At 37.8% G+C, this 26,042-nt stretch overlaps 2 protein-coding genes across 7 annotated transcripts in view; one reads left to right on the top strand and one right to left on the bottom strand.

The window, feature by feature from the left end:
* LOC124423781 (low affinity immunoglobulin epsilon Fc receptor-like) overlaps positions 1-4,344 on the bottom strand; it is a 72,246-nt gene extending 67,902 nt beyond the window's left edge. The window contains exons 1-4 of one of the 5 annotated variants that reach the window (XM_046961963.1): positions 4,172-4,344; positions 3,509-3,602; positions 2,278-2,469; positions 9-694 (exon numbers count right to left, since the gene is read on the bottom strand). In XM_046961963.1, the coding sequence (XP_046817919.1) occupies positions 9-435 (427 nt within the window). In that variant the 5' untranslated portion in view covers positions 436-694; positions 2,278-2,469; positions 3,509-3,602; positions 4,172-4,344. The remainder of the gene's footprint in view (positions 1-8; positions 695-2,277; positions 2,470-3,508; positions 3,603-4,171) is intronic. The other 4 variants (XM_046961962.1, XM_046961965.1, XM_046961964.1 and 1 more) reach the window with 4 other exon arrangements.
* LOC124423782 (dipeptidase 1-like) overlaps positions 1-26,042 on the top strand; it is a 64,724-nt gene that overhangs the window by 10,419 nt on the left and 28,263 nt on the right. The gene's annotated exons all lie outside the window — the stretch shown is intronic.

Genomic DNA, 26,042 nt, shown 5'->3' with positions numbered 1-26,042 from the left:
CAACTTACCCCTGCGGTTATTCCTGCCTTCCAGGTCCCATCTGTTGAACCGGGCATTAAAGTCGCCAGCCACCAGCGCTGGGTGAGCGGGGAATTTTCCTAAGAGCTCTTCGAGCTCATCAAGAAGACTATAAAACATGTTAATGTTCTTGCTGGGCGGAAAGTAGACTGAAACTACCAGCGAGTCCCCCCATTTGACGGCTACGTAAAAACGGCCCCGATCCACCAGGCGACAGGGTCTTCCACCTTCACCCACAAGCACCGCAGAGAGTGGAGTCTCTCCCAGGGATGAGAACCACTTCTTATCCCCAGGAGGAACCAACCACGGCTCCGCAATGATCGCAATCTCTTCCCTGTTCTTGCGCATGCGCTGTTCCAGCAATTTCTGCGCCTTGCGTGCATGGTTCAGGTTTATCTGTAGAACAGCAGAGGTCATTGTCTATGGGCCTTCTGTTGCTTCTAGACCTATTGAGATGCCCGATATTCCACCTCCATGTCTTCATGCACCCTTTCCTTCTCGATCACTTTCACTGTCCTAAGTGTAGTTTTCTTCGCGACCTTATGCGGGTCTTTTCCGATTGTTTCAAGGCAAACATTTGGTGCCCTCCCGAAAACCTTGTCTATCCATTTTCTAGAAGGCACTACCCAGCACTCCCAAGAACCGGCACGGTGGTTGGTCGGCTTCCGGCCAGCGTCTGCACAAACCGGACACGTTGTTTTACCCGTGCATGTCTTGACCAAGTGGCCCGGCTTCCCACAGACATAGCATAGGTCTGTCCTAGGCTTTGTAACCGGGCACAACGGATTATAACTACTACGGAAGCTCGTTTATCTCGTTTACTAATAAATAAACGTCAAAGCTTGGCATGAAAAGGAACGCGTACGATGTATCGGGAGAAATGGTGGATGCTTTCGATAATTTAATTATCGACGCGGCGCTGTGCCATTGACGAGGATAGAAGCAACGACGATGCGTCCCGTTGTAATTACTATCGCTCAGAGATCCAATAATGGCGCTATAATGGCACGAATACGCGATACGTGTACGATTTAGTCTATAAATTAGAGATGTCTTTTTCGACTAGCAGCGTTCTATTCCTGATTTATCTGGTACGCGATATCCCCCCTCCCTCTCTCTCTCTCTCTCTCTCACTTGCCGTTATCGTTTCCCAACCACTCGTTCGAATCGCGGAACATGCGAGCCTAGTTGCTGCAGCGTTGTTCCTCCAAAAGAAAACAAAGAAAAAAGCGTAGAGCCTATACAGAGGGAGAACCGACATGCCGCTGCAAGTAAACGATAAAAATTCTACGTTCGGTTTATGTAGACACATACATTCCATACTAGGAAGGAACTATCGATTTCAAAAATATACGAAATCGTTTTCTTTTCGAACAAATTAACAACACCGCGATCATACAAAATTGTTTCTTTCAAAGTAAAAAATCTTCATACTACCTGTACACACGCACATATATCTACGTAAATATACATATGTGTGTGTGTGAGAATGGTGTAAGTATGTTTTTTCGTCGAAATATCAATATCCCTAAGTTTATCACCATATTCACCTTAACGGCAAGTATTGAAGGAAATTAATCCGAGGTCAAACATCGCGAAATGAAAAAGTTGTCGTCCTTTACGTCTACACGATAGGGACGAATATTACGCTTTCGCTTGAGAAAAAGACGCGATTACTCGGAGGACGGCTGGGAAGGATTCTTTATTTTCTTTCTCTTTCTCTATCTCTCTTTCTCTCTCTCTCTCTCTCTCGTTTTCAATGCCCAACGACTTGGCAGAGTCTGAAGATTTTCTTTTCGTTTTTCCAAGCAACGGCATCGCCGCTGATTGGGTCTTCTTTGGAAAAGGATCTACCGTGCTAAAATTGATTTCTCGTTCAATATCAAGAGAGAAAGAGAAAAAGAAAGAAGAAAAAGATATCTTCTTCTCTTATCATCTCGCACCGCACGATATTCGTGACATTTTTTCATTAGATCATATAATGTAATTGTACCACAAAGATTAAGCAATCTTCTAAATAACTTTCTTTCTTACGTATAAGTCTGTTTACGTACGTAAAGTAAAAAGAAAAAAAAAAAAAAAAAGAAAAAAAAAGAGAGAGAAAAGAGAAAAGTCGTCTTTTAAGGTCACCCCATTTCCCTAGCGAGGACAAAAAATAATAATAAAACGCGAAGGGTAACTCCAGAAGGGCCGCAAGGGTAATTTCATTAATTCAATTTCGAAGTGGTGCTGCGCACATCGTGAAACGAGAAAACTCACCGAGTGCAAAATAAACGTTCGCACCACGATCCTACTCCGCTGGATCGCGATAATTTTCCTGGAGCTTTTAGGGCACAATTCTCGTACGACTATATTCCTCGTTCGCCACACGTGTGCTTCCAAATTTTTCCAAAGGGACCTCCGTTAAGACATTTTCCGGTTTCAAGTATCTTCAATTTTCCTCCGTGCAATCTGTTAAACGATACAAAAGAAATTAAAAATAAGAAAAGAAAGCAGCGAAATGAAATTATCGCGTCTATAGTGATCCGAATAAAGCGAAGGATGCGTGAAAGGAGCAATAGGTTTGGCGAGGGGGGAGAAGGAGAATAAAGTAAACGCACTCGTGGCGAGTCTCTTATGTTGGTGAAAACGTAGAAAAGGAGTGGAGTCGATGAGAAAACGAGTATATACATCGAGTATATATGTACATGAAAAATATATGCCATGCGAACGCACTCAAATGTTTAAGAGCCCGTATATGAAGCCGAGCTTCGCTCCTTGTTTTCTCACTCGGCCCTTTTCACTCGCAGATCGCTCTCGATTGCGATCACGACGTTGGAAATAAAAGCGCGATATCTATACCACCTACGTTACTGTTGAAATTAAAAATACATACGCGGTCCAATCAACTGGTTGCAAAAAAAAAAGAAAAGAAATCCTAGAAATGATTTTCGAACAAAGTGCGCTTCGAAAGAATAACTTAAATCCGAAGTCAATTAGATCGATAGAATTTACATACGTTAAATCGTTAAATATATCTCGCAGGCGATATCGATTGATATGATATGTACATATATATATATATATAACCACGTATATGGAGAAAGAAAATATTAATAATAAACGATAACGAGTTTTGTTATACTCGTGGCTTTGAAAAGCTTTTAACTGTCTATAATTTAATATACTTTAACTTTTAAGAATAAAATGGTTATGTTCGTTTAATAAAATATTCCGTATAAAGTCATCATCATAAATAGCTCAACGATATACGTATAAAGATATCAAACATTACATAATGTTAAAACCAACGTACGAGGAAAAAGTTAAGCGATGATTAAGATGAATACAATGCTAGAGTCTGTTTTGTCTACGTTCAAGCTCAAGAATGAATTCCGAGAAATTCCGAACAATACAATGCTTGTAGTAGTTTATTCTCGTAATGGTAACTATAAGTATTTTTCGATCTTGTTAAAAATATTTCTTAGAAATAAACACTGATATAACTTACCCACATATGAAACAGTAACGTATCCACTTATACGTATCATCCTCTCTTCCGAATTCACACATTTCTTCTTACGTTAACATAAGTCCTAATGGATCTCGTTGAAATATGAAAATTACAAAATATGAATTAATACGATATAAAAATTGATTGATTTGAATCGAACAGATTATATCTCTATCTCTGTATCAATATATATGACGTCGACATTTCACTAAATCTCGATAATAATTATTTCTGTAATTAGATGAACGTACGAAAATTTATATCTTGTCTTCTTCATAGCCATCTTGGATATCGTATTACGCACACAAATGCATGCACGCACGCACACACGCAATAGTAGAGATACATGAACGCAAAGTATTATACGCAATTCGATCGGTAGTGATCAACGAGTTACAAATAATTAACTAAATAATATAGTTATGAAATAATTAACTATCATTACGATCTATGGAAAATATCGGTATTGAGAGAAAAATATGTGAACAACGCGTACGACAAAGTAAAACGCCAAGTAGGACGCCAATTTTATATTCACAAATATCTCTTAATCGAGGTATTGAAACGAGCTATAAACGATAAGAAATAAGTATTTCATGTTGAGCATTACGATTATGCCATGGAAAAAGATATATTTTGAAATAATAAGCTATTAATTACCTGTAATCGAACAGACGATACGATTCTCGTCGTAAACGTGACACTGCCGGAACAAATATGGTCGTCCTTCGTGCCTGCGCTATGATGAGACGAATTTGAAATCGGCATCGCGCATGCGTACAGCGCCACCTTCCCGATGATTCATGCACGTACAAGGAAAATTACATCGAAGTATTGCTGGAAAAATAAACGGATGTTACGATATACATATACGTGTGTGTGTATATATATATATATATATACACACACACACATATATAGTATGATGTGACATAAAGCGTCAGAAGAATTGCAGAAATAATAAATTTTCTTTAGCAACTCTTAAATTTTAATCAATAACAAACACAATTATAGGAAATATGAATTTGTTTGTAATAAATAATTTTTCAACGAACACTTGTCATAGCGAACTAGTTTATGCAAATGCGAGCGATAGCTCGAAAATTCAATCATTGGATACGTATTCGATACATTAGGGAGCAAATATTCAACGTTGAAATTTTACGTGAAATTTTCAAAAGTAAAACGTCACGACGCGTATCAATTAACCTCGATTCACGGAGGAAAATTTGTATTGTTTCAATATACAATACGATAAAATACGAGCGATGCATCGAATATCCTGTTTCGTTCATTTAATGAGTAGGAATATGTGTATACATTACATAGATATTAGAGTAATGTTTTTATATCGAATGCAAACGACTTTAATAACATAACAACAAATCAACGATGAACCTTCTACGCTTTATGTGTAATGCCATAGTCGTTAAAAGAAGAATGAATAAATAAATAAATAAATAGATGTAAAAGAAAAAATAATAATAAATGAAAGGAGTAGTAAAGTCGGTAAAGAGAGGACGACAATATTTTCTATAAAATTCGTCGAGCCAGATCGAAATTAAAGGAAGGAAAACGTATAGCGCGTGAGAGCTTCACGTAACTCACAATCAGGCGCGTCTCGTGGCTAGATAAATTTAATGTCGAGAGCGCGAGAGAAAGAGATAGAGGAAGAGAAACGTTGGCGTAAAATAGTGGAAGGATTTTGGAAGCGCTTGTTCGGAATAATTCGGTTAGTCGCGAACAAGCATTGTTATATAACAGTAGTTGTATTGTACTAGTGTAGCTATAGCATCAGCAACACCACCAGTAGCCTCGCTTGTTCGGTAAAGTATGTATATATCAAAAAGGATGAAAGTTGGTGGCCGATATTAATTCATAGACGTGTTTCCTATGAACGGAAAGAGATGCGCGACATTGGATGGCGATGTACGAAATATTTGGAGAAAATTTGGAAACAAACTCAAAGAGGATAGTGGTTCCTCCGAAAGTCTCGTGAATTCTCTTCTTCGAATCTATTCGGAGCACAGTCAAACGTCGAAGAAGTCGTACGTGCCTTCGCATATTCTGCTCCGTACATTCCGAGTAATTGCAAGGAATTTCAATGACGCACGAACAAAAGGGTTGTCCGTGTAAACTCGGATGATTGGTCGCCTGCTCTTTCTCTCCCTCTGTCTCTCTCTCTCTCTCTCTCTCTCTCTCTCTCTCTCTCTCTCTCTCTCTCTCTCTTTCTTCCTCTCGCGTTCTCTGCAGCCGCGACGAGGCAAAGGCGAACATGTGCGGGAATAAAAGAACCATCTCGACGTACTCGACAGTCGTGTCCTGATGCAGGAGGGAGAAAAACGGTAGAAAAGAGAGGGAAAAATCACACGCTGGATGAATGTACTTTCAGCCTTCATACGTGTCTCGCGTACGAGCTTGCGAAAGTGAGTGAGAGCGGGAGGGAGACGTACTACGCCGCGAGAAATTTCATATCGGTCGCTACTCGCCTTTCGAGAGATATGGAAATGCGAGAATTACATCATCAGAGGAAAAATGTGTTTCCTGGCCAGTGAGATATATCCGTGAAATGACGTGTCTCCCTCCTTCCCTTTCCTTTTCTACTTTGCCAGTAATAAAATATATCCAATCGCCTTCGTAAAACGTACCGAAGCGAGAAAGCTGTGGGGAAATTAATCTCTACGTCGTCGTCGTCGTCGAATATAACCTGCAAGAAGATTTTGTTGAGGTAGAACTCAAATTCGTAATAAAGAATGTAAAAAGAAACGTTCATTGAATCCTAAAAGATTTACTTACTCGATCTATCTTTTTTCTTTCAAATTTCAAACAGCTAACTTTCGAATCTCGTTATAATCTAGACCGAACGTATGAGTAATGCTCGCAGTTAATTTTAAAAATTCGAAAAAGAGAATCACATTATTAAGACCATCCTTGCAGAATATTTCACAATTCCTCCTCCAGGTTTTTTTTAGGAATATTTTACGAAACACCTGCGAGAATTCATGGAATTCACCATTCATAATTATAAAGTTGGTGAGAGTTGGAAAAGCTGGAAGAAAATATGGGAAGATTATTATCTAATTTAGACGACCAAAATTGCACAAGAACGCAAAAAAAAAAATGAAGAAGAAAGAACAGAAAAAAAGCAGTACTTACGTTACCGGTCTTTAAACTTTTTACTAGAATTCCTCTTTTTTTCTCTCTCTTTCATGAAACATGTACGGTGTACTGCACCTATAAGATTATCAACAATGACTTAAAAGTATATGCATTAGGGAAACAAACAAGAAGGATATAACTACATTCGATGGATCGATCGATCGCGGTTTGTTACATTATACCGAGCACTTTCCATTGTTTCGTGTTTCTTACAGAGCAGCAAGCAGCAACGCTATACACTCGTCTACATTTATAATATCGCAATCAGCAGATTACAATATCCCTGTTGTTTGTCAAAATTTAATCTCAAAAGTTCACTTGAATACTTCCATTAAACTTGACTTAAATAAAACATTCGTACGAACAAAAGAGAAAAAAAAAAAAATATATATATATATATATATATGCACAGCTATCCATCGAAAAATGATCGACGCATAAAAGAATTCACAGAAGAAAACACTTCGGAAGATCGTTCGAAAAAGCTAATGAACGTAGTTCGTCATGCGAGAAAATATGCATATATCACTTTTACATCGGCATATTCCATCGCAAACAATCTAAAAAGAATCGAAATGTAACGCGAACACACTTTGATGTGGAGCTTTACCACGTAAATCGGATACAGCTTTGAGGTGAAATTTTCCAGTGGAAATAGGAGGTAGTTCCAAAGCCGACGTGCTCTTGTCTGGAATTGATACCTTGTTCGACTATCTAAACTCGAAATACTAGGCAAGAGAGACCGGATATTTAAACTGCGAATCGAAACGAAAAGCTTGGACCGTCGATCGTTCTCATAGAGGAGCTTTTCGAATTTGACGACAAAAACAAAGAATTTCTTTTCCAGCAATGGCCAGTACTACATCTGTGTCGTCGTCGTCTATTCGTTCGTTCGCAAAAAAAAAAAAGAAAAAAAAAGGAGAGAAAAAGAAAAAGGAAAGAAAAAAAAAAAGAGCAAAAAGAAGAAACAAGAAATATCCAAACTTTTCACTGACTCCTATGTCGTTTTGTTTTTTTTTTTTTCTTTTTTTCTTTTTCGTCCTTTCGACGTGAAAAACTGAAAGTATACACATTCTTCTATAAAAATTCATGCGAACGAATAAAATTGAAGCAATAAAATGTAATAAAGATTTAAAGACTCGAATGAAATATGACCGACTTACCGACAAAATTATCTTCAACTATAATATGCCCATCGATGTAACGCATACAACATTGGAAATCAACTTGCTTTTGAAAGCTCGTTTAATTATCCGTATCGCTAATCCCTGTATTTCTACTTACGAAATAAACGCTTAATTAGATTCATTCTTGAAAGAGCTCTATGACGTGTAAAGCTTGCGTTGCGAACGAGATTATAGTTAACGGTCAGCAAATCTCTCAACATCAACTTTCAAAGATGATATTACAAGTTCGTTAATGGTTCATAAGATATATATATATATATATATATAGAGTATAAAATGTAAATTATATCATATCTAGATGCAAGTTACTTTACTTTCAACTTACACAAGGTACTAGAGGATATCCAACGTTGGCTAATCGTTTTCGATAATTATGCATCGAAAGTTTTACTTGGACAACAAACTGATCACTCGCTGAATTTCAGAATAGTCCCTAACGAAACCTCCAAGATAGACGGAACTAACTTTCTTAATCTCTCCTGGATTACCTGCAAGAAATCAATTAATTAGAAAGTAATTTTTTAAAAGGAGGTACTTATTACCGGGAGAATACGTGCTATCGTTTCAATATTTTGAAGAAGAGAAAAAGGAAGAAGAGGAAAAAAGAAAAAGAAAAGGAAAAAAGATCGCTCGCGGTCGAGAACGATGGGGGTGGGGAGAAAAAAAGCAATCGAAGATATCGGAGGAGAACACGAGAGGGGAAAAAGAAGAAAAAAGGAACGGAGAAACTTTAGCGAAGAAAGTCGTTCGTGAAGAATCTCAACGTTTTCTCATTCAATATTCTCGATTATCGCTCTTATCAGATCGTATTTTAGTTCGACAAATACTGACCATGACTTTTCTCAACTTTATTATTGAAGGTAATAAAAAAACGGTAATAAAAAAAAAAAAAAAAAAAAAAACTACTATCATTTTAGTTAAAGTTTCGAACTTGTTACAATGTCCTCGTTTGCACGTTTTCACAAATGCTTTGCGATGCGACGAGAAAAAAAAAAAAGAAAAGAAAAAGATTAAAAAGAAAAGAAAAGCTAAAAAATTGAGATAATAACTGCACGAACCAAAAGAGAATTATTCTTCTATTTATTGTGGTAATCAGACGTGCATTCATGTACGTACTATCAACCATTATTCCTTTTCTACGAAACTCGTTAGAAATTCGTTAAAGTATTAATAATCATTTCCCTTTCTTCCGAAACTCGAAAGGTTTTAAAGTTTCCGCGTTTATGTTTACAGAGAACGAGGTTTCCTATGTTCGAGAAACTCGCCAAACTTTGTTTGAACTTTTAAAACGCGTCTGAAACAACTTAAAACAGTTTTGGAATTCAAAGTTATTTGTCTTCGATGGATCGGCTAGTACATTATCTTACCTTACTTTTTTTTAACCTCTAAAATAAGAACCGTGTCCTACTGGTTTCCTCGAACTCTAAAACTTTCATTGAAAAAGTAATAATATTTGGATTTTTTTTTTCTTTTTTTTTCTTTTTTTTTCCCCCTTTAGAAACAAGTACGAAACTAAGATATTTCATTTTAACGATACGTAATTAAGAGTCGTTTAAATATTTCGCGACGAGAACATTTTATTATTTTGATTAACCAATGATCGTTAAACGCGAATAAAGAAGAATCGTTTGATTGGTCCTCCTTTGTTGGCAGTGTAATGCTTTAGACCAATAGCGCATTGAGTATAATTTCTTTTTCCTCTTTGCTTTTTACTACGTATTAAATCGTTAACATGTTAAATTTTACAAAAGTTGTACGCAATATATATAAAACAAATAGATAAAAGAAGAAAAGAGATATACATCGAGAGAGTTTAAAGAGTTCGACAATACAAAATTCTTTATTGCGAGCCTAACGTTTCCTAACTCGTTTCTACCAAATACTTTTCCCGCATATATCGAACGACCATCGACCGTTGTTACCTATGCGAACCAACGAAAGCACAGAGAGGATAAAGAGAGGGAGAGAGAGAGAGGAGAAAGAAGAGGCTTGCCGAAACTACCTCGTACAGCCGATTTTAGCACGCCGTCAACCGGAATCAAACCTTTCTCTAACGGACGGCGAATCATTGCCTCTATCGAAAAAAGAAAAGAAAAGGAAAGAAGAGAAAAAAGAACGCAAAAAAGATGGTCAAAGAGAACACACGACGAATATTTTGGCAAGTAACGAACGTACGATTGCATATTCCCTTATTTCCAATTGAGACATAATAACAAAGAAATATGAATCGTTCGAACGTGTACGATCATCGTTACCATTAATTACGAAGTATCGTCCAGTCGAAAGATCCTTTGTCTTTGTCGAATTATACAATTGTCATCTCTTCTTTTCTTCTTCCGAAATTGCATCACAATCACAAACCATAAGTTCGAACACTGTTAGAAACTTAAAGCGATATTAGGATTAACACTTTGGCAAATAAAACAGAAAGACTTTTTAATCGCTACCGTAAACGACGACTTACCGGCGTAATGAGAAAGCGCGCGTTAAAGGCAACTTGCTATTTCCGAGAGAGAGAGAGAGAAAGAAACTCGTGCTATCCTATAACTTCTCTAATTCGTTGGGAGAAATATACGTTTGTCACGCAATTGGTCGAAGCATTACATCGCCAATAAAGGAGAACCAATCAAACGTAATCCTCAATTGTCTTGCTTAACGATGATTGGATCGTAGAAATAGAACGTTCTCGTTAGAAATATTTAAGCTATAATAATTTTCTACCATTCTATTTATCATTCTTCAATATTATTAATCGATGTACATATTGTTCAGTACAGATTTCCCTCTTTGGGTATTAGGTTATCTATTGTTCAGTTCGCGGTCGATGAAAGAAGAAAAAAGGAGAGTGAAATGGTATTGTTAGGGCACCACTCTGTCTACATTTTTTTGTTTTGTCTTAACGATTTTTCCGCATCATCTTCGGACGACAAAAGATCTCAAGAAATCATTGCGAGGTAAATTCTTTTAATCAAATTATTTATTCTATAACTAATATTCGAAAGTTTCTAAACGAGCGTGGTCTTACATTTTTGTATGTCGTTTGTTTGAAATTTCGTCGTATGTACACAAGTAAAAAGTATATACATAAGTATACTATCGATTTGCAAGAACACGACAAAAAAAGGGTGATGGTAGAAGTTACGTAATTATAAAGCTGCGCGATGATGTAAATGTGCAATTCGTTATCTGTGTATTCAGTATCTCGAAAGTTTGCCTAATCGTTCTCGATCTTAATTGAAATGACATCGTTCGCGATATAATATATGTAAATTTGACGATTACAAGTGCCGACTACTAGGATCGTCATATGTGAAGTGGTAGGACAGTTATGTTTTCCTGCGTATATGTATTACACGACGACGTAGGTAAAGTCGTAACCTGTTGCACGATGAACAAACCGCTCTATACGTTCTCCTATTCTACCTTTATCGCTTTGCATATTCGTTATATATTTCTATATTTAGCGTTGAGGTACTTTAGCAAGTTACAGAGTTTAAGTAGAAAATGAAAGAGAAGACTAGATGGATAGTATCTTTGTGCTTCGCGAAATTTAATTTAACCTATTAGGTTAGGATCGATTTATGATAGTATATATGTGTGTGGGTGTGAGTGTGTGTATGCGTGTGTGAGAAATGCATTTAAAACGTATCGGACAAAAAAACTCACTTTAACGTGCCGGGAGTATAAATAAGGATCGATGGTTCGGATATCTCAATTCTGGAAATAAAAATGGCGGGCAAGGGTTCTTCTAACAAGTCGGAGGTTGCACAGCTCGAGGGCATCACAGAGGCATCGCGTATTTATGCGTAGTGAAGTCACGTAGGTAGGATACTATGTGCTTTAGCGCACGATGTACCTTCTGGATATGCCAGAGGCATCGTGCTCTCCTTTCGCTTTCTTTTTTCTTCTTTTTACAATAACACACACGCTTCGCTGAAACACAGAGTGAGAGAAATAGAGAGAGAGAGAGAGAGAGAGAGAGAGAGAGAGAGAAAGAAAAAGAACGAACGAACGAATCGGAGACAAAAGTGTCGATTCGATCCATCGAAATCTCTCTATTTCTCTCTATCTTTTTCTTTTTATGATTTTCATCGGTGAGTTGACATCGCTATGAAAATAAGATCACCGAGAAAGATTGATATTCCATATTGTCTAGAACACTAACCCCGCGAAATGTAACGGACGTTCATCTTTTCTCTCTCTCTCTCTCTCTCTCTCTCTCTCTCTCTCTCTCGTATCGATTTCGAAACAAAAATAGTAACCATCCTTTAATCGCATTTACGTAGAAATTACATTTTTCTTTATGATAAAAGTAAATGATAAAAGAAAGAAAGATAAACCGAGAGAAGTATATATTCGCGAAGTAAAAGTTTCCTGGAACTTTATGAAAAGTAATTTTGCAAATCTATAACGCGTATCCGCGTTAAATCTACTTATGATTACTTACAAAGCGTTTGCTGATAGATCGTGAAAGATAGGAGAAAGAGCTTGACTTATCTCTTTGGAAAAGAGAACTTTCCAAGAGTTACTATCTATTTCAGCGTTACGTTATCAAATGTATACGTATATACATATATACCGATCAACTTAAACTAGCGATTTAACTTGATCACCATTCTAAATGTATTTCAAGAGAAAATTATTTCATTTGCGAGAAACAATATTCTCTTATTAAAAATGATATTATGTGCATCTGTGTGTGTGTATGTATATATATATATATATATATATACATATATTTTCGTCGTACGTGTTAAACGTAGTTTCATAATACTTCGAGTAACGCTATCCCACGGGATATTTCCCACCGTCATTCGTTAACCATAAACTACGATTCGAACTTACTAGTCACATCCCCTAGTCGCTTTTCTCATTCCTAAGAATTTCTATACGCGTTACATCCAACATACATGAATGCATCCATACATACGTATTCATATCTACATACGTAATATAAACGTCTTTGAGTTCGTATAATAAACTTCCTCATGAGTGAACAAGTTTACTATCCGTTATGACTTTTATTCACTTTTTTTTTTCCTTTTTTCTTTCTTTCCTTCTTTCTTTATCGTAGTATCTCGTCGCGATCATGCATAATCCTGGCAGTATAGAGCTTTCCTTTGGAATGTGCGGCATACATATGTAATACGAAGAGAGAGAGAGAGAGAGAGGGAGGGAGGGAGACAGATGGAAAGTAGGGGGAGGAGAGTGGCGACACGTCTCGACGTCTGCGACGGAATGCTACTGCATCTTCGGATTGTCGCCTTTTCTATCTCTTTCCTCTTACTATGGTTCTATTTGATTCGGGACCTTTGGCCTTTTATTTTTTCGCGATAAATCCTGACATTGCAAATACAACAGATTTGATTATTCTAATATTATATATATATATATATATATATAGTACAGCCGTAATACGAAAGAAAAAGATTATAGGAGCTTCTCCGAGGAGGAAAAAAAGGAAGAAGGAAAAGAAAATGAATATTTCTGTTTTCAGAAATTCTTGCTGAGTCGATGAAAGATAACGAATGGTAAGGGTCAAGCGTGGGTACATAGGGAAATACTGAATAAACAGTAAGGAAGCTTTTCTCTTTGTCTTCGCATTTCACATTTGCTTAGAGTTGGTACGCGTATAGCGAAATAGCAAAATGGATTCCAAGCGTATGAAGTTCCGATTAACCAGCATTCCGAGAGTTCCGACATGCTCACGGTCTCTGGGTGCGACCTTTACAAGTACTTCCTAGATCCTATCTACAATGCTCTACGTACGCTATGCTAATCGATTTCGAATATATCGGGTTCTCCTTCGACCTTAATGATATATGTACCTGTGTACTTAGATATACCTGTCCCTTTCTCTCTCTCTCACCTTCCCCCGTTTTAATACGTTCGATCGAGAGAACGTTATACGAAGTTTATATTTGACGATGCACCTTCTTACAATGATGTTACTCAAGCGCAAACTTCGAGAATATAGCGATTTAGATTATAGCGATATGAATCGATCGAAACGTTTATTCGGGTCGATAAGAAGGTCGACGGTTATGACGGGAATATTCGATAAATAATACGATCGTAAGATGCTTTTAAGCCTGACGTTGCGGCATATGCAATCGCGAGAGGAATCGCGAAAGGATAGGTAAAGTGAGCAATGTGCCACTCTCGATTCTCCTCGTTTCAAATTCGAGAAGGATAAGCTTAGATTCGTTTCTCCTCATCGGATTCATGCAAAGTTTGAAAAAACAAGCGAGGAAACTCGATGCAAAGAGCAAAGCAAAGCGAATTTTTTAGTAGATCCGGCTCGAACGAGAACTACGTTTCAAATTGTGCCCATGCCCTATGACCGGCATATTTCATTTCCTTATATTTCTATTTGTCTTGCGGCATTATTCGTTGTTAGATTTTTTTTAATTGATTCAAACGCACACAGAAACATACCGCGACGCGCTGTGCAGAACGCTGCACCGTGCCCGATCGTATTTATCGATACGAGATCCTTCGTTTTGTTTCGTAGGAAAGCGAAATGTTATCGAATCGTTTTTCAATTTCACCGGTGTAACAAATGGTGATACAACACCTGCGGTGAACCTTGTATCCAGCCCTTACACCCTTTCTCTCCTGCACGTCTCGGTCATGCATATTCAACGTACGAAACCTCCCTACCTACGGTGCGGAACTATGCTACTACAGCTTCCCATTCGTGTACCTACCAATGACAGCTGACAAATGCTACTCAAGTTGCAGTAACATCGCTGCAATTTCCGCGATAACTCGAATCTCCCACGAATCGATCGTTCCTCGAATACGTTCGACCTAAACTCGGACAATTACCGGCAATAATCGATTTCTCCTTCTTACCAATTCATCGCTCTTAAATTATTCATTTTATCGATTAGACTCGACCTTTTTTTAATCGCTCGATTCATATCTTAACGCTTATTAATCTTCGAATCATTTCCCCCATTCTCTCTCTCTCTCTCTCTCTCTCTCTCTCTTTTTTCGTCGTCGATTCAGACATAGCGTACAAAAGGGTTGCAAAAATACAAGCGTCGTTTAACGTTTCACCCGCATAGAAAACGAAAACGAATCGTATTAGAGTTAATAGTAAGCGCAAATTGATGCAAAGCAAATTCTAAACGAGTACATTCAGAAATTTCGATAAACCCGTTTGCTCGTTGATACGATGACAATTTGCAAAATAAGCTGATCGGTAGGAAGTTTAACAAATAATGTGAGAAATCGAACGTAATTGCAGTTCGATTATCATTAATTGCTCGTTCTAATCAGAAAACTCGTTTGATTCTCCGTAATTCCGGGGAAATATTTTCATGATAAACACGTACGGTTTATGATATTATCGTGTGTATAAAAGATAAAGAAAAATTGGGAATGTCCGTTCTTAGAAAGATCTAAATAAAACTATTTGCAGCAATACGAGTAGACCAACGGGAAATAATTTCGAGTGGATTCTTATTTATTCTTATTCTTATCTATTCGATATCTATTTCGAGTCGCATAGATTTAGATATTTTCATTTCAGTCGCATATTTACATATACGTATGCACTTATACATACATATATATATATATATATATATATATATATATATACACATATATATGTGCACCAGGAAATAGTTTTCATGTCGTTACGTCGTTAAGATTTCAGATCAGGAGATGCGTATTGAACGACGAAAAGAGAAACTCGGCCATATGTATTGAGTGAAGAGGAATAGAATCGCAGCTATCGCAATTATAATGTACGCGGTTATACCATAAATATTTTATTAGTTTTTTCTTTGAACTCGAACTTTCCGAAAGCTGTTTGTCGAGAATAAAGAAAGATCGTGTTTACTTTGACAGGAATAGTCGTAATAATTCGGGACGCAATTCGTCGCGGTATTTCTATAGCTGCAGTTCACCTGCATTGCTGAGAGAGAAAGAAAAAAGGAACGATACGAGAGAACCGAGCGTTCCGAATTACATCGACTTCTGAGAAAATAACTACGACGACGAGTCGTATTAAAAATACCAAAATGATGATGTAGTAGTCATCTTTCGTGTCTCTCTTTCTCGGCATTCTAAGAACACAAGAAATAAACTTGGGCGGGTCAAAACAATCGCAATACGTGTAAGACGATAATACGCGTTACTATTTTGTTTTGACCGGAGCCTTTGTAAAAGGACGCTTCAATGAAAGACGTTCAGTTCAATGAAAGTTTATAACACAAATGGTAGAGAAGGTAGGGATAATGTAAATATGTACGAGAGGATATTATACCTTGTTAAGTTTAATGATACGTACAGTCGGAGCGAGATCGTTCGACGTTTATAAGATAAATCGTTCTTTTTAGAACTAACCGTGCGAAATTTTTCTAGTGGTTTGCGCTTAAGTATATTACTTTGCATTTGTTAACGGATAAGATAAGATAATCGTCGGAGAAGATGAGTAATCTGTGATATGTTTTAAATGGTTTTTTTTTATTTTTCTCTTTTTTTTTTTCCTTCTAAAACAATAAGCGAATCAATAAGATACGTACGCGTAAAGTCGATTCGTCTATAAAAGCATTTAAAGAGTATTTCGATGAAATATCTAATGTCGGGGATGAAGCGGTTCGCATTAAGGAGGAATCCTCGACCACTAATATCGATGAAAATCGTGATGTGCGGTAAAGATGAACCTTCTAATACAGCCGAACCCCATAGTGGCAGGCAACGAAGATCGATAAAGCACCTTGGGCTCACAGCTTGACGGGATTCCAAGGGAAGAGAGTGAACGTAAGATAGAGAAGGAAAAGAGAAAGCTCGAGAATGAAGGAAAGGAGTTCCAATAGTCCTTTCAAGGAAATGGAGCGAACGGACCACCTTGCCACCATCTTCTTCCTATTCCTCGTAGTCATTTTATCTGAGCTTCTAAGACGATTTTAATGTCGGCTCTCGTTCAACTTGGAATACTTGGTATGTGTACGTAAACACCATTAATGACACAGGTATTACAAGTACTTACATACACACGTGTATACTTTTTTCTCCTTCTTTTTCTCCATCTCATGAATTTTTTCTTAAGTCCGCGAAAGAGAGAGAAAGAGAAAGAGAGAGAGAGGGGGAGGGAGCGTTCCCTCTCTGTAGCAAGTAAGCAAGCAGAAGTTCCCTATCTATCACGGGGAAGGATCAGTACCTTTTCTGAAGTATCTTTTAAGAAAGAGATGGAAAGTTTCCTTACCTCGAGCGTATCTCGCCACGCGTTTCCTTCGATTTATATACGTCTAGATTAATTTCGAACGTTGCATTTGGATCGACCCGAAACTTTGCTCCTTCTCCTGATTGATTTCGTATTCAGGATGGTTACGCGAGAGGGGTTAACGATGCCACGTTTCGATAGAGGAGAATCTTAGCATTTGCGCGCGCGCCAGGGAGAGAGAGAGAGAGAGAGAGAGAGGATCCTCGCCGATATTTCCTTTCGATTTACTTGACCTAAATAATTGTAGCATGTGTTAGTTCGAAGATGATAGATAAAGAGAATCTCAGTTTTATCGTCTTTTCTTTAGACGTTCTTTATTATTATTATTATTGTAATCATCGTTGTCGATTCTATTTGTTGCTAGTTGAGACCATTCGTCTTAACGTTCTCATGGGAAATCTGGTTGCGAAGATAAATCGGCCGCTAGTGAGTATCGTCGATATCGAAAATCTTTTCAAAAGCAGTACCTGTACGATCGCGTGCAAGAGCGGACAAAGGAAAAGCGTCGTCTCCTACAACGATCTCCTTTCGTATTGTGCACGATAAAATTACGAGATTACTCGAATACGTACTTATATCTTCGCAATTCTATTTCCTGCGACACATTCAATATAATGGATAATCGTTACGTCGAGAGATAGAGAAAGAGTGTATACATGTGTATATATATATATATAGACATGTTAGAGAGAAAGAGAGAGAGAGAGCCGTACGGATGTTTCTACAAAGAATACTATAAAAAAAACACGTAACGATACGTGTAATAAAACAACGAGAGAGGAACGAATTATCCATTATTTTATTTTTCTTTTGATCTTTTTTCTTTCTTTCTTTATTGTTGTTTTTTATTTTTTTATTTGTTTTTTTTTTTTATTTATTATTATTCTTTTTTTTTTTTTTTTTTTTTTGTTTTATTATCTGACGTAGAAAAATTGGATCTCTTTGTGGAATAAAGAGCAGGCGAGCAGAAAAACGAGAGAAATAGTGTAATAACGATAATCGAATTAATTTTCATTACAGCGATTCATCGTTCGCGGAGATTAAATATAATATCCCATTTTATAATAAAGGTATACTATAAATCAAAGCGCGTTACGATATTATCATTGGAATTTCGTGTGTTATTTCAATTGATCATCGTAACTGGAAAGTATGTGTTTATTGGCCATAGGGCGCAATATGCGTGTACGATGCGTGTGTAAGTATGCGAGGCAGAGTGAGAGAGAGAGAGAGAGAGAGAGAGAATTTTATTTTATATAGGTGAGGAACAAATGGATGCGATCTCGCGTGTTCACGATAGTTACGCTGTACGCGCTCAAAACTATCGTGGTTTTCGCTCTTACGGTATACATACACTACAGGTATTACCTCTTGGCAATCGACGTAACGAACGAGTTAAATTCGGTAACAATGTTTAACGTCGCTCGCACGATGGTGAGCTACTGCGATAACGCTATCGACAAAGCCATCATTAAGTACGATTTAACCATCGTGCTTCTCTAGCGCGATATTATCACCGAGAGGTTAGTTCACCTGTCATTGATTAACTACACGTTTAAAAGTAAAAGCGCTTATACGATACGCAAGCCGCAGAATGAAGTTCTTTTTAAGAGGCTTTGCAAAGATTCTCATTGTCTATTTTAATCATCGTTTTGAAGTCCTATCATCGATCGTATCAAACCAACGAATGCAATTTCTTCGATCGTTTCCTTTTCTAGCAATTAAACGATTCAATTTAACGATAGAAATTTCTTTTTCTTTCGAGAATAGAAAGAAAGGAGGGAAAAAGTCCAAGTTGGAAAATTAAATTAATACCTTCGGGGAAATGTAAAATCGGCTTTAGTACTACATTGATACACATTCCGATTTCGATTACACGATATGTTATTCAATTTCGATAATAACACCCGCAAGAGCAATTAAACATATGTCTCTCTCTCTCTCTCTCTCTTTCCCCCCTTTTGATCGTTTATGGAAACTTAGCGGTAGTAGATATCTTTTGATATCGATTGTTTCGAAGAATCTATGAATTTATTTTTATAAAATACTTTCTGAAGATATGCGGCCTCTAGACCTTAGAAGAAAAAAGTCGTAAATCCGCAATATTTCATGCAGATCTTCACATCCCCTTTTCTACCGCCCTTCTATAACTTCCCCTCATCATTTCGTACTTTACGATGTTGTACGAAAGATCATTTCGGAGTTATCGCGTTCCAGGCTCTTATAAGATCATGAGAAAATTGCGCGAATATTATGGGAGTCGACTCGCCTTCGTAATTAAAGTACCTATTCCCCTTCGTCGTTATTAAATACGACGGAAACGATTCTAGATGACATCGGAAAGGGGATAGTCTTGTTTTACTAAAAGAAAAAAAAAAAAAAGAAAAAAAAAAAACCAAGAGAGAGAGAGGGATTATAAATGAACAAGAAACATAACGAGAGGTAAATAAATGGCGATAAATATGATGGATCGATGCGTCACATTTATGGTTAATAAAGTCAAAAATCATCGGACTTGTGTACCGTTTCGAGCGGCAAAATCGTTAATTAACGTTAAATCGGTCGAAGGCTTCGCTTATTCGACGAGTGTTCTCGGCATTAGTTTCGAATATACAACGATGAACGAGTATGAACATCCGTGTAGCGTATGAGGGATGTTAATTCTTCGATGGCATTTGATTTGTCGTTCGAATGGTTTGTTATTATCTAGCGTGCGTCGTTTTGTTCGTTATTTGCGTGACCGACTTCTCGTTGAGCCCAATATTCATACTTCGTTCGGATTATGCGTTGTTTGACAAAAGAAAATAAAAAAATTCAAAACGGAAAAAAAAAAAAACTAAATAAATAAAAATAAAAATACAAAATAAAAAATAAAATGAAATAATAAAAAAAAATTAAAGAGAAGAAGCAAGAATCGTGATTGGCGGAGCGCTCATGGTGGTTGTATTTACGATACAACGCGTTGACGTTGATTTATGAGAAGGAATTAGCGAGTACGTCGATCGACGCACACCGGAAAGCAACGTTCTCTTGCTTGCAGTATCGACGAAGCGAACGCAAACGAAGAGAACGCGCGTCGTGTTCAATTTTGTAAATGTTTACACGAAATTACGAAACTCTCTTGTAATTCCACCGATATAACGCAGAGGCGTGTTCGTCGCGCGAAACTCGCGTCTATTTCTCTCAGCCTTCTCTCTCTCTCTCTCCCTCTCTCTCATACAGTTCTCTTCTTCCGTCTTTTCGTATCTGCTTCTATTAAGATTAAGCGAAGCATTAGGAGAGCAACTCCAGTTTTCTCCGAAAAGCAACGAGCCTCGAAACACGAAATACATTCGTATTACGAGCGTATTCGTTGTTTAAATTAACGTTGTTCCCATTAAAAGCAATAAAAATATGTCGAACGAGCGAGAGGAGGAGGAGGAGGATGAAAGAGACAGAGCATAATATAGCATATTTTTCGTGTCTCTCATTCTCCCCAGTTTGATACACGTTCGAAAGAACGACGAATGCGTGCGATACATTGATGCGATATTAAATTACACTAGAACTCTGCACGAATGCACGCCATTTGTACGTAACAATATTACATTGAGTTACCTGAGCCTCCCCAGTGTATTAAATGCGAATCATAAACGCGAATGGCAACGGGACGTTCCGTTAGAACGTGATGAGCGTGAATGGAATTATCGTTGAAGTAGTTCGAGCATGTTATAAAATATGGACACGCATGCGAATGGACGTTCGTATGACCCTTCACCTCCATTGAGAATGATCGATATCATAATCTGACTTTTGTGTATACCCGCTTTTAAACGAACGTAACGTTTGGACGAATAAATTAAACGTACCTACAAGTAAAGTTCGAATCCGATTAATAGTACCTACCTACTGTTCGCCGATCGGATTTTAATCGAACGTGAATAATCGATCGCGTTCGAGAGTTTATCATAATTCGATATTCGTCCAGTTCGGGCTCTTTTGTGGCATGTACATAACGTCGATAGAGAGGAGACGCAAAGGTAAAGGCTTTGGCAAAGAAAGGGGTTTGCTACGGGGGCTGGTCGAGGTGGCTAGCTTTTAATCGAGAAAAAAATTTCATTGCGGAACGTTCGTTCTACGCGTGAAAATTAATTTTCAAGCAATTTTTATCCAACAATCTAGGGAAACGCGAAATGCTCTTGCTCGGAGGAAACAAAAATAACCTTGTTACACATATTGCGAGTAATTAATGTAGTAATATCGAGCGATCAAGGAAGAGTAGAAAATATCTTTATTACGTTCTCTTATCTCGAGATATTATTTCCAGCCTCCTTTTATCGATTCGTAATCGTCTCCTTCTCTGTATATATGTACGTATGTATGTATGTATATATATCTATATCTATATCTATATCTATATCTATATCTATATATATATATATATATATATATATATATATATATATATATATATATATCGAAACGTTTGACTAAATCTGTAATTAGTCGAGCGAGAACGCAATCAAAGCAAAACTGCGGTAAAGTCGAGTTTTGCGAGGTCAGCCATGGCAATTTGTCCCTTTGTCGTCGTCGCAAAACACATACGGTGTATGCGGCTCGAAACTCGTACGTTCGGTACGAAGATCGAATGAGAAATCACGAAAGTGATCGTAGGTATTGCGCAAACAAGTACGCAAACGGCTGGGAGCTTCGAGATTCATTCTACTTTGTAAACGTTAGACTCGATACGTTCGTATAAGAGAGTATGCGGGTTTACTTTTCGTTTGTTTGTTCGCTAGCTCGTAGGTGGCGACTAAAGGCGAATCGTCGGAAAGGTAACTACATTGGATAGTCGTTTATTTTGCGGTAGCCAACCGTACCGAGAACTTGCCGCATTATCTTCTCTTTACTCTTTTTGTAGGCGGCGACTAGATGAGAATTATGGGATAAGGTTTCTTGGAGACTCGCATGGTGCATCGAGTTCCTTTGCACCGAGCAAGCCGTTAGCGAAAAATGCTGAGACTACGGCAAAAGAAACGACTTTTTATCGAATCTTACTTTATTCCAGATTTACAAAGAAATAATCCTCGTTAACTCGAACTGCTGATTTATGAATATTATCCTTTGGAAGATTATCGAAACTTTTTCAACGGTATTCGAGAAAATCCTCTTGGGTCTTTCAGAACGTTTTAAATATTTGTGGGTTAACGCATTTTCCACCCCGTCGATTTTCATTCCCCGTTTCGCGGAATTCATGCATAGATGAAATCCTTCACGTTAATCCCCTATGATGTAATTTATCGGCCCGTTGCTCTCATGTCGATGAACAGTGGGGATAAGATTTTTTAGCCTACGATACAGTTTATAAGTCTGGTTAAGTCTCTTGCACGTTCCGTAACCTTCATAGAAATTTTATGAAGTCCCGAAAACCGCATTCGCCTAGTCACTTTTCTTCCTTGCGGTATCTGTCTATAAAACCTTATCATGTTTGCTTAACGAACATTCCTGAGCGAGGTGAATGAATTTTTTGCCCTCCCTTAAAAATACAGAAAGAAACCGTCGAATATGTTGAAGAGTAAAAACAAACGTTTCTTATCAAATTGCTTGTGAAACGTATTTTTGTTTGTATGACCTTCTTTTTTTTTTCTTTTTCTTCTCTTTTTTCTTCTCTTTTTCATCTCCTTGTCGTATCTTTATTCGGTGCGGGTAGGCTGTCGCGCTATTCGAGAATCTTTGCGCGAAAGGAAGAAAAAGAGGAGGAGTTACAGGCGGGATCTCCCACGGGAATCGTTTGCTTCGTTTGTACTTGGCTCCTCTTTGTGATTCGTTTGCTAGTTCACGGAAACTTACCTTTTGCGCGGTCACACGTTCCTTTAAAAAAATCGCGACCATGGTTCTTCCTTCTTCGTTATATTTCACGCTATCAAGAAGAACGAAAGAGGAGAGAAGAAAAAGAAAGTAATAGTAATAATGATAATAATAATAATAATAATAATAACAATAATAATAAGGAAAACAAAATTACGTCCTTAATATTCGCTCACGTAGTCAATCTTTTTATTACGTTTTTTTTTTTTTTTTTTTTTTTTATTGATTCCATCATTTTCCACAACGCGCGTTCGTCGTTTATAAAATACCTTCTTCAAAAATAAGGGAAGATATAGGTTGGAGATGTTTGTAAAATACGTCGTACAGCATTGAAGGTTACCGCGTAATACTCTCTCCCTTCCACCCTTTCTGCAGTATAGAATCGATACTAGCTCGGGGCGCGCGCTTTTCTTGGGGCGTTCCTGCCACACGTGGAGTAACAAATTGCCAGGAATGAGGCTAAATAGGAGGGAACATTTATCATACCTCTAGCGGCTGCTACTGGCATTGTGCATCTCGCCTAATAGTAATCGCCCATTCGATTGTATTCAACATGCCAGGTATAGATATTAGGATTGAAAAACAGCCTCGCGAACGAGAGAATGAAACATTAAGAGAGAACTTTATCTCTCTCTCTCTCTCTCTTTCTCGCCCTCTCTTTCATTCTTTCTACGAATGAATTTTATCTATGTACAATTGCGGGTACATTGTGGGCTCTCTTTTGGATCTTGTTTCGTGCAATGTTTGATCATTTAACCGATATTATCTCGCGATAATGAATCTCGTACGATTCTCGTATCGCAATAGATTCGTTAATCGACAGCTGTCGGAAATATGATAAAGTTTCCTTTCGATATCTCACCAATCTCACGATGTATGGTAAATTATTTTCAAGTCAGATTAAGTGACTCCAAATTCCGCATTGCAGATGTCATAATGGATATATACAGATAGCGTCTCCGCAGCGAAATGCTTTCAAACGTCGACTAGGGCATGGTGGATCAAACGAGAAAAGTTTGCTCGTAGAGATATATATATATATATAGAAAGAGAGAGAGAGAGAGAGAGAGTGAGAAAGAGAGAGAGAAAGTGAACAAACTAGGAAGAAAGAGAAGGCGAATTTGAATGATCGATAAAGAGAAAACCGTGATAACGATTATCGCTGCGAGAAAAGCAGCTTTCGAAAAACATTCGACGAGGATCTGTTGTGAAGTACGAGTCGTCCCTATTCTTCCATGTTTTTTTTCTCTTTTGTCTTATCTTCCTTCCGCGTGTTTCCTTTTTCTTTTTTGTTTTCCCTTTTCTTCTTTCCTTCTTATCTTCAAACATCGTGTCTGTAGAAACGCGACGACTTGTTTTTCGCATGGACGATTTCAAGAAATAAAGGCATGCGAAAGAGAGACGGAGGGACATCTCTTAGAGCTTTAGGTATTTTTCGGAAGACTAAGGAAAAGAGAGAAAAAAAAGGAACATAAGTAAAGAGCGACGAGGTAAAGAGTGTCCCGGTGGGTGCTAGAAGAGATGGATCTCCTCCGTTGCATTTTTCTCATTACTTCTCGCAACCTGTCACTACTTCTCCTCGCCTCTTCGCAATCTGTAAGCTCGGTAGTCATTTGCCACATAGTCGTAAGCTAAGGACAAATAGCTTCGTTCCTTAACATTGGACGTTACCTCGATCCTTCGTGTTATCTCGAGAAACGCATTTAATTAATCGAAGTCGCGGATGCATCATCGTGTATTATTAAATCGAGTCGGTTGAGCTCCCTCGATCGGTCTTTGCTTTTCTCATACGCATACAGTTTCTCAAAATTTTTGTCCTTCTCTACAAATAGTACACGAATAAGAGAATATTTGAATTTCTTTTATGAAAAAGGAAAACTCGGAGGAGTTTTACACGGCGAAAGGCATAACAATTTCGCGAAATTCTGAAACGCCTCTAGCCCGACTGAATTTCCTGCTACGCTTGAACCGGATTTCGTCCGAATTATTACGTCTGGGTCACTACGAATACCAAGCGGAGTTGAATACGCTGTGCTCGGAACACTACCGCGCTCGGAAATTTTCTCAGAATTGGAGTCCGCCTCGTTCGTTCATTTTGCAGCATCTTTAAATCTTCCTTCCGTGCCGCTTCGTTAACGTCCCCGAGACTTTTCGACGGCTCGCTCGGCGCTAATGAATTTTTCATTTTTTCTTTCTTTCTCTCTCTCTCTCTCTCTCTCTCTCTCTCTCTCTCTTCCGTTGTTTCTTCTTTTTTCGTTTTGTTTTAATTTTTTTATTTATTTATTTATTTTTTTTTTAATCTTTTGTACATGTTCGCCGATGCATCAAATTATTCGAAATAACGATTATTTCGAAATAACGACCTTCGATATGAAATGATGCATCGTGTGTGAATCCATTGTCCTGCATTGATATCATCGTCATTTGCATTTTATGTAAAATGAAAAAAAAAATATTTGCTAAAGTCATAACCGTTCGCCAAACGCTTGGAGGATTGCCTTAGGTGAATATTATTTTTTTTTTGTTTTTATTTTGTTTTATTTAAACGAATTATTTTCGATCGTTGAAAAAATAAAATCTCCTTGCATGTGGTGGGAAACAAAAGGAAAGATGGAATATTTTTTTGCGCGCTCTTTTAATCATGGAAACGGAGATGAAGCGCGAGAAGCGCGATAAAAGAGATAATCGTCGAACAAGGTGCATGTCGACGCAAGGCCAGATGGGACGTCGAGATAAGCAGGCAAAGGGAAGGGGAGTGAAGGGAAGGGGTACTAGACTGAGAAAAAAAAAGGGATCGTATAGAGAAAGCGGCGATGCAGAGCGATCCTTTATCGAGATATAAAGTCTTCGGTTTGGTTTTGCCGCTCGGTTGTATTGTTTCGCACTTTTTTAAACGCGGGAAGCCAACAAGCGTAGGATTAGCGCAATAACGGCGCGTCGTTTTATGCCGTTCGTCTCTCTGATACAGTCTGTCGCGTTAGCGCGATTAATGCGCTCAACCACCCCTACGACCGTTCGCTAATTCGCTAATTAATTACGAAGTAAATGCGTTTGTTAATTACCTTGGGCGACGTCGACGAGCTCGTTTAATACCCGT

This window comes from Vespa crabro, chromosome 4 (genome assembly GCF_910589235.1).
Source record: "Vespa crabro chromosome 4, iyVesCrab1.2, whole genome shotgun sequence".
Lineage (NCBI taxonomy): Eukaryota > Metazoa > Arthropoda > Insecta > Hymenoptera > Vespidae > Vespa > Vespa crabro.
Note: the sequence above shows the minus strand (reverse complement) of the source record. Positions and strands in the feature narration are given on the sequence as shown.